Consider the following 14,106-nt stretch of genomic DNA (forward strand, 5'->3'; position numbering starts at 1 on the left):
GGAAAGGGTCTAAAAGATATTTTCCCCAGGGTTTTGGTGCTCTTAAAGCTTCCAAGCCCATTTCCCAGTAGACTTCAGGCACTACCTCTGACCCTCTAATTTACTAAGTCTTATACTTTGATTTCATGATATCCATAGACTATAGAGATGGTAGCAATTTCTAGGCATGGAGTTTAAGAAGCATGCTCATTTCTGCTTTCTCAGAACATTTCTTTCAGCTCTCAGAAGAATGGAATATAATTTAAAACATTTCCTGGTTCCTCCAAATTATTGCCCTTGGATATGATGCAGTGCCTTCATTGTGAGCAGAGAATCACATCTGTACCCATTTCTGTGTTGTCCAGTTCTGACCTCTGAATGGCATGTTATCTTTGTTCACGTGCCTTTGGAGAGAGATGATGGAAGAGAGGTTCACTCACTGATACTGAATGATGGCTGAAGGCCAAGTTGCCATAGGGCTTCTACTAGTGAGGTCAGCCTAGCTAATTCTGAGGGTCTTCCAGTCCTTATTTAATCCTGGGGCAGTAAGAATTTAGTTGAGCTTAGTTTGGAAGGTGAAGGGCGTATTGATGTGGTCTTAGACATGGGTAGAGTCTTGTTTGCAGCAAAAATCATGTAAGGAATTCTTTTAAACTTAAGAACTAGAAGCTAGTTGGTTACAGAAGAATAAAAGGAAAAATGGAAAAATGAGGGGCATAGGCTGGGGAAGACAGGTGGAGCACTGCCACGGGGAGAAGGGAGACTTAGTGAACACAAAGACACTCTGCAAAGGGTACATGGGCTGTGAGCAGGACCAACACGGATCTTTGTAGGATTTGGCACTCATTTGTAGGCCCCCTTCCATATCATATCAAATGCGTTAAAATGCCCCCAGATCCTACCCTAAATATAATTAATATGCACTCTAAAGGAAGGGACTTGAGTTGTGGCTGACTAACACAATGTTATTTTGTAGATAATTAATTGAACATTTTAAAAGTATGATTTTGCAGTTTTCATTTTGTATTTTGAAAACAACTCTGTTAAGATCTAAAATATCTGGATCTAAAATATTTGTATCATTCCTTACAAAATAATTTTAGAGCCAAGGGACTGCCCACAGGGGATGTGCAGACACCAGTGCAGTAGGAAAGTAAGGTGGAGGACAAGCAAGTACCTATTGAAAGGGGGCAGTGGAGTGTTTCCTGCCTTCAGCTGATCAGTTGTTCCTCTCAAAGGAATGCCCAGGAGAATAAACTCAGGATTTGCCGGCAGGAGGAGTGGTGGACGTGTACAGTACTGCCTCCTGTAGGGCCACCCAGGTCGCCACCTCCCTAAATAGGATTTCCAGCTGAGATGTCAGCCAGGGTCTGGCTCCATCTTGGGTGGGTTTGTACTCCCTTACAGTTCAGACAAGATCGTCCTTCCCCCAACCCTCTGATCAATCACTAGAGGCTGAGGATGCTGCAAAGGCAATAGCAATTTTTAGAACTTGAAAAGTGGTAATAAGAAAGCCTTCTGTTGTGACCCACAGCTCCCTTAATGATTGCCTAACTGCCAAATGCAGACCTGATTTGCTTAGCACAGTACAAAATCAATCCACCACTGCAAGAAATGTCAGGCTGAACGTTTTTGCCTCTAGCTAATGACTTGTCATCCTAGGGAAAAAAAGTCTAATCAAAGATGAATTTAAATATCTTCTCTTTGAGTTTTCACAAAGAATACGGATGGGGGGTTATTTTTAAAGGTGTAATAATATGTTACTTTTCCTCCACGGCTATGATGAAATGTTTCAGGAGACAACAACAAATATGTTTCCTGTCCTGAGCACTGTCCAAGGGGCCAGTGGGCCAGGAGACCCAACTTTTTCTATAGTCCCTGGAGCTGCCTGGGTTTTGAAAACCAAATTCATTTTGTGAAGAAGAAATAGCTTTTAGGCAAAAACTGAATTAAATCTAAGACCCCAAAATGGATGCGCAAAGCAACTTTTTCTTTTCTTTTCTTTTTTGCCAGTAGGATATATTAGAGAAATTTGAGTTGAATTATTCGAATTAACCATTTTCTGTATCCAAGTGAATAATTATGACCCCATCATTATCTAGTCAGGAACATCAGACATTTGTTATTAAAAGAAACTCAATTTAACAAGGGAATAATACTTTTCATTTATGCTTTTATCCATGCAATGCATGTTTTTGTCCAATTTTAAATGAAGAAACAGCCAAAATTTAGCATTTGAATTTCAGTCATGTCCTACATCTTAAGGGAGAACAATTCATGTTTTGGAAAAATTAACTGTTAATTAAAATGTTATGTTAAAGATATTAATCATTTGTCAGCACTCAGGCCTTTGTATGAGAACATTAAAATGTGCTGGTTGGTAGATAAACATCACATAATTGCTCAAGTGCTTGTCTGGGGAACGCCTGCTTATTATTTGCAGGAGGGTCAAATCAATGGCTGTGCCTGGAGAAACAGGCTGCGATTTGAGTTTCATCCCTACCATGCACCAGCAGTTGGGGAACCCCTACAACTGCCCCGAGCCTCAGTTTCTTTACCTTCCAAATGTGAAAACCAACATGACTTCCCAGGCTGGTGTTTGTTAAGCTAACTGCTGCTATTGTTTTTGTGTATGTGCCAAATTACCCATACTCTTTTGCCTAGGTACCCTTCTGACCACTGCCAGGCATTCTCTTGCCCTTTAGTGAGGATTCAAAAATAGCATCTGTGGCTAAGCTAACTGCCCCTCAATACTGCTTTCATTAACACTATGTTCTAAGTCACTCATCAGCTAACCCATCTGGTGACATTTCACATTGCTAGGGATGGATAAATTATATCCTCATTGCAAATTTGCAATTTACTTTCCTTAGGAATTTTGTTTAATTGTGAAAAATTCATGCATACATGAAAGAAGAGGAAAACTGTATCTATGAACCTCTGTATATCACCCAGATGCAACAATTATCAAGATTTTGCCATACTTGTTTCAATGAGCCTGCCTTTTTTCTCTCTCTCTCTTTTGGCTGAAGTATTTTAAAGCAACCCCCAGCTTCATTTCCTTTCACCCCTCTATATTCAGTATTCATCTCTAAACAGAGGGACACTTTCTAGCAAAGGCAGGATGCCATTATCATAGCTAATAAAATTAACCATAATTCCTTACTAATATCATAATACCCAACCTACATGAATATTTTTCCAGTTGTCCCAAGAATGTATTTTTACAGTTGGACTTTTCAAATCAGGATCCAAACAAGATGCACACAATGCATTTGGTTGTTATGTCTAAAGCCATTTTTAACGGGAAGATAAAGTCAATGAAAAGTTTCATTGTCCATTATCCTATACCATATATTACGATCTGTTTAAAATAACTGTATAAAATATAAACATCCTTTGCCAAGATAAATCTATCCAAAACAGAATATTCCGTTTGCTTTTAAATTGAAGATATCACTATAAACTTAGAGGAAAAAGTGTGAATATCAATTTATCTAGGCAAATGAACCTGAAGGAGCATTGCATTTGTTTGTATTTTTTCCAATGATTTCACTGTTTTTTGAATCAGCATTGAAAGATAATTGCTATTAGATAGCTGGACACACCATTAGAGATAGTGAAATTAAAACCATGAAATTGTTTCTTTGGGTCTCTAGAAATGTAATTATGTCTCCTGTGGAAAAGAAACAGAAATTGGAGCCCTGTCCTGTGATTGCCAGGAGACACATAAACTTTATCTATAGAGCTCATATATTTAAAGATTGATACTTTTTGTTTAGGCAGCTGTTTAAAATTTATGTTATTCAGAACAACTAACTGGATGGCATTTAAAAAATCTTCTGAACTTTGCTTTGTAACCTACTACGAGAAATGAGCATTTCCATGGAAATTGGCATGGATTGTCATACTATTCACAAACATTATTCCATTAGCTATAACACAACCTGTTTATGGATTTGTTTAGATGCAGTACCCATGCTTTATGAAGTTTATGAAGCTGAGCTTGAGAGATCCTCGTGGTAGTGAGGAGGTGCTGAATAAAATATGTTTCTTGGTTCCCTTAGGAGCTAAATCAGGAAAGACATCCTGAAAAACAAAATGCATGTTATGAGAACTGTCTGGGCCCAGACAAAGGACAGAGGATCCTTTGCTCCCAAAACCGAACAGCAGTCAAAGCTGGGGACATACCGAGTGGAGTCGAGAAAGTACAGGTTATTCACTTTCAGAGCAGAAGAAAGCTGAGCTCCTGATTTCTTCCACAATGTACCTTCTCCCTTAGACAAGGAGGGGCTCCTAAGTGTTCACATACCGTCTGCCACTTGGCCTTCGATCGTTCTGCTTCAAATTTAGCAACTTCTCTACGGTCGTGAAATGACACGAACAGCTTCCAAGTGCACAGTAGGACAGCCCCAACGAGAAGAACAGCGAGCGAAACTCCCAACACGATCATGGGGATGTTTGGAGGTTTGGGACAATCTGTGCAAATGAAGACAATTAGGTGACGAAGGTGATTCAATGAATGTTTTGATGCAGGGAAAACATCTCATTAATTTTTCCATTCATATTTTTTCTGCAGTAGAGAGAAAATATTGACAATTTTTTTTCTGAATTAAAGAAAAATTAGCTACTTTGTGAAAGTTATCCCTACATTCCTTCAAAGTAGAGCAGAAGATAAAGGTTGAATTTAGTTATTCAAAGCACATGGATATGTCATTGATGGCTGACTTTGGCAATCAATGCAGATGGAATATTTAAAGGACCATAAAATTCTCTAAAGCTTAATCACTAAAGATGATCTCTTCTGAGTATATGACACGGAGGGAGTGAAATGTGTGTGTGATGACTTTTTCATGGATTTTCTTGAATCATGAGCAGTCCAGGAGATTATAGCAAAAATTAAATAAAACCTACCCTTGATCAGATTCCTGTTTACCTATTTCACTTTTTTATATAGACAGAAGATAATCATGGCTTTCAGGTGTAATTTTGTTTAACACTAATGCAATGCCCTGGTGTCTGGGAAAGTTCCTGGTCTGAAGTCAGGTGAGGCATGTTCAGTTCCCATCTAACATGTAGTAGCTGTGTGAATTCAGACAAGTCCCTTGGTCTCTTTGAGTCCCAGGATGCTCATCTGTAAAATATTTTATTATGAATAAAAGAAAGGGGTGGTTCTGTTGTGTTCCCTTTAAACCCATATCTCCCTAGACCCCTCCTCTGGAGGTTCTGATCAGGAGGACTTCGTTGGGACCACAGATTTTTTATTATCAAAGATGCCCCAGGTGTTTCTTCAGGGAATTTTTGGAAATTAGATATTCTCTATGGTCCTTTCAACATTCTATGAAATGACATTTTGACTCTATTGATGGCATTAATATAATTTTTCAATTACATAGTACCTTACTTCATTGACAGCAGAATGACTAAATATCCTTGCAATATGCCTAGGAGAGGATATATTTTTATTAATGCAACAGTATAATTAGGCTCTCCTCTTTCTTTCAGGGAAAAAAACCTCATAAAATTATCACTGAATATCTGTATCCCTTTGCAAAAAGCGAGGTAAAATTGATGGTATCTGGGAAGGAAATAAATCACACTTAGTTTACCTTAATTCTTTTTGCTTTTAGATATTTAATAGGAGAGTTTACACTTGGGAATAGCCATGCTGCTTAGGTATCTCCAGCTGGCCTGTATCTGAGTAGGCGCTAATAACCGCCTAACTGCTCGGTGCCTGACCTCCTGCACTTCTGTTCTTTGGCCACAATCCATGTTTGGAGATTATACAGAAACAAGTAAAGGAGCTAATGAATTAGATCTGTAGGTTTGAAGATCTATAGCCTCCTGTCTTCTAATATAGCAAATGAACCATGGCTGCCTCGAATAGGTTAATGACACTCCCTCAAAGAAAGCAAGCTCATGTCAACGAGACTAGGTACTGGCGACATCTTTGATTTAAGAAATGGCTGGGTGGGGTATGGGTATGGCGCGATCCTGCTCGAAGCAAGCTGAAATGTGCTATGACGCCGCAGCCGGAACATGAATCAGGAGGGCTCTCCAGCAGGGAACAGGGGAGAAATAGACGCTGGCCTGGCAGAGATAATTATTTTAAGGACCTAAAGTCACTGGGATTTTTACATTTCTCAAAAAAAAAGATTTTGGCTCCAGTACAGAGTATATCTTACAGAATAGAGATTTTTTCACTTCTCATTCTCTCTTTGGGATTTCTGGAGATTCTCAGACGGAAGATGTATTTCTAGGTGGGAGAAGAGGGATGTCTCCAACACTGGGCTCAGTGTTGCCTGTGAATTGGGCAACACTTTGAACTGATATCCAGTTCAAAGGTCCTGAGTGTTTAGCACTGCACTGTCCAATCTGGTAGCACTAGCCACATGTGGCGATTGATCACTTGAAATGTGACTTTTCTGAATTAGTGTGTTCTCTAAGTGTAAAATACATATGGATCTCAATGATTTAGTATTGAAAAAATGTAAAATATACAAATTTTTATATTGAGTACACATTGAAATGGCAATATTTGGATATAATGGGTTAAATAAAATGTAGCATTCATATTTATTTCATTTCTTCCTTTTTACTTTTAAATGTGATTTCCGGAAAATTTTAAACTTCTATTAGATAGTGCTAATCTAACATATTGTTAGGAATCAGATATTTATTATAATTGTTCAGCCAGTAGGAGTCAGTACAGCACAGTGGTTAAGAACCCGGGCTCTGAGACAGACTGAGTTTATTGCTGCAAGAGCTAAAAAATTGTTCAACTCCTCTATGTCTCAGTTTCATCACATAGAAGATGGAAATAACAGTGCATCCGCCTTATATGGCACTTGAGTTTACTACAGGAATTAATATGTACAACACATACAGAACAATACCTGGCACATATTATTATGAATGAATGAATGAATATGAAGGAATCTTAAACGAGAGCTGCTGTTGCTGCAACAATGCATCCTTTCCTCTTTTCTACCCTCAATATACCAAAGATCTGGAATCCACACTAGTTGCTGCTGCTCAACCAGGAAGAGTCTTCAACTACCATTCCATGAATCCAGTATGGTTCTTATTCTCTGAAAGTCCCTCCAGATATAAGGGAAAATATAAACTAAGCTCTTCCTAAACCCACTTCATTGCTTGGAGGACACTAGGAATCTATCCCCTCCACCTCTCTCTCCCCCTTTCTCATTTTGTCTCTCTTCTACCTAAGCCTACAACTGGTCACCCTTGATTCTCTGGTCAGAAAACTTTCAGAGAGGAAGGTTTACAGGTCCTGGAGGAGAGGTCTGCCCTCAGGACTCCTGGAAGCTCCAGGCTTCCCCAAGAAACCTATTATTTGTTGGGAAAGAAGCATCATGGAGCTGACTGGTCACTCCTAGTAAACATCAGGTTATTTTCCCCCAACTTTTTCCTATGGTCCTATGGCAAAAGTATAGGGTAATAAAATGCTGTAATAAAAAGGCATCAGCGCATGTGACTGCACTCTGAAGAAAGGCATGTTGATGCAGCATAAATATTGTGGGAAAGAAAAAAACAACAGTGCAGCATTGATGAAGCATTTACCAGCAAAACAAAACAAAATGCCAAACAAAGAACAAAATATGAAAAATTCAAGTAGATACAAAAGCCCAAGAATTAAAAGTAGGAAGTTGGTTTTTATTGTTTGGATCAATTTTCCTAATGGAAGCAATATAATAAGAGTGGCTTTGATGTCAAGATAACCTCCTAAGAACACTGCCAGAATCACAAATAGGGGTTTGGCAGTGATGTTGAAAAATCTGACTTTATAAAACAGATAATGAGGAGGTTGCTTTTTTTTGCATTATAAAGTAATTCTTCCTTGTATAGAAGGATTCATCTAACAGTTCTTTAAATAATGACCTGTAGGATACATTTTATAAATGCTTTTCAAAGAGGTAGATTTGCATGGGATGATTCAAGAGCAAGTTTCCAAATGCATTCTGCCTACCATACTTTCAAGGCCACCTTCACCATCATCCTTGTACTTCTTGTTTTGTGTGGCCTCTCCCGCTCCCTTGCCCTCAAAACTGCCATGGATATTTTTCTCATCATGTTTTCATGGTTAGTTTATAATGTCTTGAGCTTCTTTTTGGTTACCTTGGTACTGTTTTGGTTTTTAACACTCTTAAAGAATGTCAGCTTGATATTCTTGGTTTCAAATGCAGGACCTAATATTTTATCAGCACCTTGATAACCAAGCATGCAGAAAATAAAACCCAAATCACATTTGCCTTTTAGCTTGACCTTGCTCCTATTGTCTGGGCAGAACTTAGGCTCCAAGCTTTTGGGGGAAGGAGGAATAAATCGGCAAGAGTTGTTGAGGACCTATTTAAGGTAGTCATCTCACATTAAATGGGACACATTATTAGTTGAAGACAGAAAAGAGGACACAACTATGTTAGAGGTGCTCAAAGGTAGGTCTTGAGACCATTTATATGGTCACTTGGGGGTGTCACTGAAATGCAGAGTTCTGGGCTACACATCAGGTCTGCAGCTTCAAAAGGTAGGCCCTTTCTTTTAACACCCAACCTCCACCCCCATGATTCTGATTCCACTAAAATTTGAGAACTTTCAAACTAAATATCTTCTCCATTATTTTCTTCTCTGCCTAATATAAACTCATCTCTCCCATTCACTGAACATGAGAGTTTCATTTGAGTGCTTCCTGAGTCTCAAGCAGACCAGACTCCATAAGGTGGCATGGATGAAAATCTGCAGAAGCAATGGGCTCTTTGACATCCTTTAGAGATCACATCCTTCCTCGCATCACATCCTGGATCAAGGTCTTTTCTGATTCAGTATTATCATTTAATGACACATTACTGTAGGTTAGTCACTGCCACATGTTTGACGTGCATATTCCATTTAATCCTTGAGTCAACTCTTTGAAGAAAGTATTATTATTTCCCCTGTTTTACAGAAAAGAAAATGCAGACGCAGAGAGGCAAGATTCCTTCTGGCTATTAAATCATGGAACAGAATTTGAATCCAGGTTTGCCTGATTTGAAAATTCATTCTCCTAAACTGCTATGCTCATCTCTGTTAGCTTTTCCTAAAGACATTCCCTTTGCTTGCATTTCACTTAATAGGCCCACCTTTCTACAATTTATCAGCCATCTTTCAGGAAAATGATGATTGGCGTAAATATAACTCATGTGCTATCTGATTTTTGTTTTGTTTTTATTTTTTTTCTTATCTGGTTTTTATTAAGAGTTATTAGAACACAGCCAACCTTTTAACAGGTATCTTTCAAAACTTGGAAAAGTAGAGGCATGACATCAAAAGCTTGGAAATGTCTTTCCTGGTAAGCGATCCAGGTGTTTTCTCTTCTCCCGTTCAGTATCAGCTGCCATTGACAATGAAAGTCAAGCCACTCACCTTTCTCGTTGATGCTGTGAATGACGGTTCTCCCCTCATTATCTGTAGATATTAGGAATGTAATAAGACATTCATTTTCTCCTTGCAGAGAGCAGGAAACAGAGCTATCCTCTGAGAAATCTGTAGATAAAGGAGTCATTCACTAGGTTAAATGAGGTTGCAACAGACATTATTTTTAAAGCAAATTAGTATTGAGTTTTAAAATGCAAATGAGAATTTTCAACATTGAAGAAAAGGAATAGAAAAGGCATAGGATTTTTCCCACCAAGTAAGGTTTTAGTTTTTACTCATGTTCCAGAAGAACAGTTCCAGGTGTGGCCAATCAGGACCGACCATCAAATTGCTCCTAACAAATTGATAAGGGCAGGATTTCAGCAGAGTGAAAGTACTTTAAGGCAGGTACGACCAGCTGTCTGGTGAAAGGCTCTGATTATGGTAATGAGGGGTTTACAAGTTCTTTGCTGAAAGTATCTGGGAGAACACCCAGATTATATTTCAGAAAGAGACTGCACACTCCAAACTGATACTGATACTTTTAAAGGGGCCTTTTCCAAAGTAATGTAGTAAAGAGGGCTGGTCTGGTATTATCACAAAGTAAATATAAATTAAGATCATGAAACTGAGATTGAAATGTCACATGGCTCAGCAACCAACAAGAAAATTGCAGACCCCAGATTAAAAGGAATCCTAGATGATAGTTGGCCCACCTTATAATATAGCCCTTTTCTTAATTAAAAGAAAATAACTAATCCAGTTTTCCTCAAATCTTTTCCAGATAAAAATTTTTCTTGTTGAGCTTTTTCAAGTGGCAAGAAATGAATGTCATGACCGAAAGAGAAAATAAAGTGAAATGGTCAATCTGAGATATCAATACACTATAACAGACATCCTAGCGGTGCAGTCCCTATATTACAATTATGTAGCACTTCCCTAACTTAAAACATCTTGCTTAACATTTCTCCTGTCTGCAAAGTTGGAGACTCTTTAATGATACTGTTACTAACACCGTTTTTGGGGAAATCTCTAACTAGGATTTTTGTTCTTAACCTAAAATTTTAAGATATATGGTCCAATATGAATGTGTTATGGCACACTGGGTCAGAAAGTTAAAGCTAGACTGTCCCATATAACTTTCTCATTAGCTTAAAAATAAAAACGATTTTAATAAAATTGGGTCAATATATGTATCTCTGAGTCTAACAAAGAAAAAATAAATATACACTATTTTGCTGCAAAAATGATACAGGCATAGGAAGGTAGCTAATATTAAGTTGGTTGTTTTAGCATTTAATTTCTAAGATAGCCCCATGACAGGGTCTGGGAGAAGCATGCCTTGCATTATCTATGAAAATAGAGCCAGGAAAACCTTTAGCATTATAAATAAGATTTCAGATGATAGACGTCATGTTTTTAAGCAAACTGATTTTGAATTAGAATTTGTATTAGAAGAATCTATTTGCACAGTGATATTTGGTAATCTAATCACCATCGTCATCTGGTCATTCCCAAATATTTAAGATCATCTAATTCACCTGAGAGTTTTGAAAATATAAAGCCCAGGGCCCCTCCCCTGGGTATTCTGATTTGAGAAATTTGTGGTATTTGTATTTTTTTTTTTTTTTTGGTTTTGGTATTTGTATTTTTAATGAGTTGTTTAATAAGTGTTATTAAAAAGGTGATTCTGATAAAGAGGTTTAGAAACCTCTGGGCCACATATGATCGGTGAAGTTTGTGTTATTTCATGCTTTTGACAGCAACAATTCTGCATATATACTGAATGGTTTGGGTCATTTTTTAGATGTCCTTCCCCATACCTCCTCCTACTCTGTCACTCCAGTTAACAAGGAGTCATGGAATTTGGGGTACTATGTTTTTCTGGTTGGCGTGTTTTCTCCTTGCCCTTTCCCACTGGAGAGAGGTGGTATAGCACACCCACCCTTTTCCTCTTGGATATACTTAATGGAACATTTTATTTTCAGGTAGAAATATGTGGACTGTTTATAATACTCCCTTCAAATGTAATATTAATCTGCGTTTTACATTTTCTTTTAAATAGCTACACTGAAGAAGAGGGAAGCTTAATTTACTTGGCCGGGATTATTTAATGAAACTGCTAACATGACCTTTGAGTCATGACTCCCGACTTGCTTTAATTACTTCACCGCTCCTTTCCATTAATGCTACAACTCTAGATTTAGCCTGTTTTGTAGTGTTTGGGTATTGACATGGTATTATTGAATGTACAGTGAAAGAATCCAGCTTGGATTGTGGATTTGCATATTTAGCTGCTAGGTTGATCATTTATTAAAAAATGGACCTTTTAAAAAAAACTCATCTTGGTGACTGCCAGCAGTGTTGCTCTAGAATAATACAATGAAAACAGGAGCTCAGGCAGCTCATGAAATCATACTCAGGGAAGGAAGAAATGTGAGAATGGAGGTGAGAGCCCGGGTCTAGGAAGGATGTGGAAAATATAAACCGTTTGCACCACTGAGTCAGGTTGTCCACGTGGTTAAATCCTCAGCTCTGAGGCCAAGTCATCAGTTCTCAAAGAAAACAGTTCCCCAAGTAAAAAAGGGTACTGTGGTAAAATGATTTTGGGAAACCCTTCTTATTCTGTTCCTCCCCTTGCCTCTCCTTAAGGTTTTCCCATTTCCAAAATTGTTATGACTCTATGGGTGATTTTTTCCATCAAACACTCGGAATTAGTGTTCCATGGAGCACACTGTGAGTGACTCTATGCACACAGACGTTGGGTTAAATTTAAAAGAAAGGTCTCTTTTGGAGAAACTGAATGAGTTAGGTTAAACTATGAGCCCTTAGATGTAGCCACACTAGTTGCCACAATTCAACTGAGGAACAATTTAGGCAGATGATAAAGTTATGCTCAGTTAACTAATTTTACCCTCCATGTCTTTGTTGGGGGAAGGGGGGGTTGCTGAAAGACAATTGTTGTGACACTTTCAAAGGTATGATCAATAATGTATCTGGGTGAGTAACTTGAAAATAGGGCTTAGGAAAAGGCTTATTGGAAAAATGTGTTTGTAATTCACAGACTAAGTAATAGGTTTTTCAAATTTTTCCAGATTGATACTTTAAATGGTATTGGTAATCCAATTATTATTTCCCATTTTTGAGATAAAAATGGTTATATCCCCCATCTTGAAGATATTTTACACTAGTACACAAAAAGAATAATGCAAATAGTTTAAATGCCACTTGAGACCCAGTCTTTCCTCTCAAACTCAAGCATTTATGATAATGTACTCAGAAAATCATGTACTTAAATATAGCAAACTCCCTTGTTCATATAATTTACATATTTCCGAGGTCAACTCTTTTTTTTTCCCCTCAGTCCATTAAATTTCTCATGTTGCTAGTGAATTGAGTACTATTAATTCGCAGGGCATCGCCTGCATAAATTTTTACTCATTTCTCAGAAATACCTGTAAGTATCCCAACCGTTGCTATGAAATGAATCCAGAATGATGTGCTGCGACTTGGCACTAGCTATCTGTGTGGACAGTCCAAAAACGCCTCTTTAACAGTGTTTTACTGCGTGTTGCCTTCGGCATTAGAGTAAGGTATACACCATCTCAGCCAATTTACTGCTATTTCACATATTTATCTTTAGTCACCAGAAAAGCATAGACAAGGGGTTTCACTAGCACTCTCATAATCCCCCACCACCCCTCCCAGGTTATTCAACCATGCACAGTCAGAAATATTGATTTTGAAACTGTAGTTTTCATAACAATATAAATGTCACTAACTCATTCCATTTTGGAAACAGATTAATTTCTGTATTCTAATTCCATCTCTTCAATCTACATATCTGAAAGCAAGATAAATTATCATCTCAATTATTTCGGTTTGCCTGAGTCACATCTCTAATGATTGCAGGGTAGCAGTTTAACGAAGCAGTATGAGAACAGAGAGTGTGTGATTATAGAAAAACAAATCTGCCCAGATTGTCCCATCAGGAAGGGTCAGTTAACTTCTTTGTTTCCAAGTTCCCAAATTACTTTTTAAATGACCTTCCCAGCTAAAATACAGTCTATTTAAATATTTGAGATCACATGGTGCGATTAGAAAGAATCTGATTTAAGTATTTACACTTAAAAAGACACATGAAAGCAGTAGTAAAGTTTGTTAGCAGTTAAACACCCCTTCTTGTATTTGGTTGGGGGTGTGGCGAGGCAAATGGGAATTGTCATGTAATGCACATTCTTGGAATGTTGGAAGTAAAAGCCTGCAGCCAGGAGAAGCAAAGTGGCCGCTAAGTAGAAACTGCCTGATCTCTGAGACAAGCTATTGGGAAAACCATTTTACAGTTGGCTTTGTCCTATCTTGAATTAAGGCAAAAAAAGATGACAGAGGGTGATTTCAGGTTTGGAGATTAACATGTAGTCACTTCTTAAATTGTCTTCCTTTCTAGTTAGAAAAAATCCAAGATTCTGGAATTTTCTACAATCCCATTTGTTAAGCAAAGGTGAACTCACCGGTAGAGCTGAAGGCAAATAGAACTGCCAGGACAAATTGTTTGTATCCCAGAGTATCAAGTTTAAGCCTTCGAAAATGCGTTTACTTTTAAAAACTAATGGAAGTGAATTGAAATCCTGTTACAAATTAGGTTAAGCTATTGAAAAGCCATGTATTCACAGAGTTTCTGCCTCTCAAGAACTATGTAAAATAAATGAAAGCAATTTA

At 37.8% G+C, this 14,106-nt stretch overlaps 1 protein-coding gene across 6 annotated transcripts in view; it reads right to left on the reverse strand.

Annotated features, from left to right (window-relative positions):
- Positions 1-14,106, reverse strand: part of ITGB6 (integrin subunit beta 6) — a 144,099-nt gene that overhangs the window by 3,420 nt on the left and 126,573 nt on the right. For all 6 annotated transcript variants that reach the window (XM_077153982.1, XM_077153978.1, XM_077153981.1 and 3 more), the window contains 2 exons: positions 9,397-9,516; positions 4,292-4,458 (listed from right to left, as the gene is read on the reverse strand). In XM_077153982.1, the coding sequence (XP_077010097.1) occupies positions 4,292-4,458; positions 9,397-9,516 (287 nt within the window). The remainder of the gene's footprint in view (positions 1-4,291; positions 4,459-9,396; positions 9,517-14,106) is intronic.

The sequence above is a fragment of the Tamandua tetradactyla genome, chromosome 3, assembly GCF_023851605.1.
Source record: "Tamandua tetradactyla isolate mTamTet1 chromosome 3, mTamTet1.pri, whole genome shotgun sequence".
NCBI lineage: Eukaryota > Metazoa > Chordata > Mammalia > Pilosa > Myrmecophagidae > Tamandua > Tamandua tetradactyla.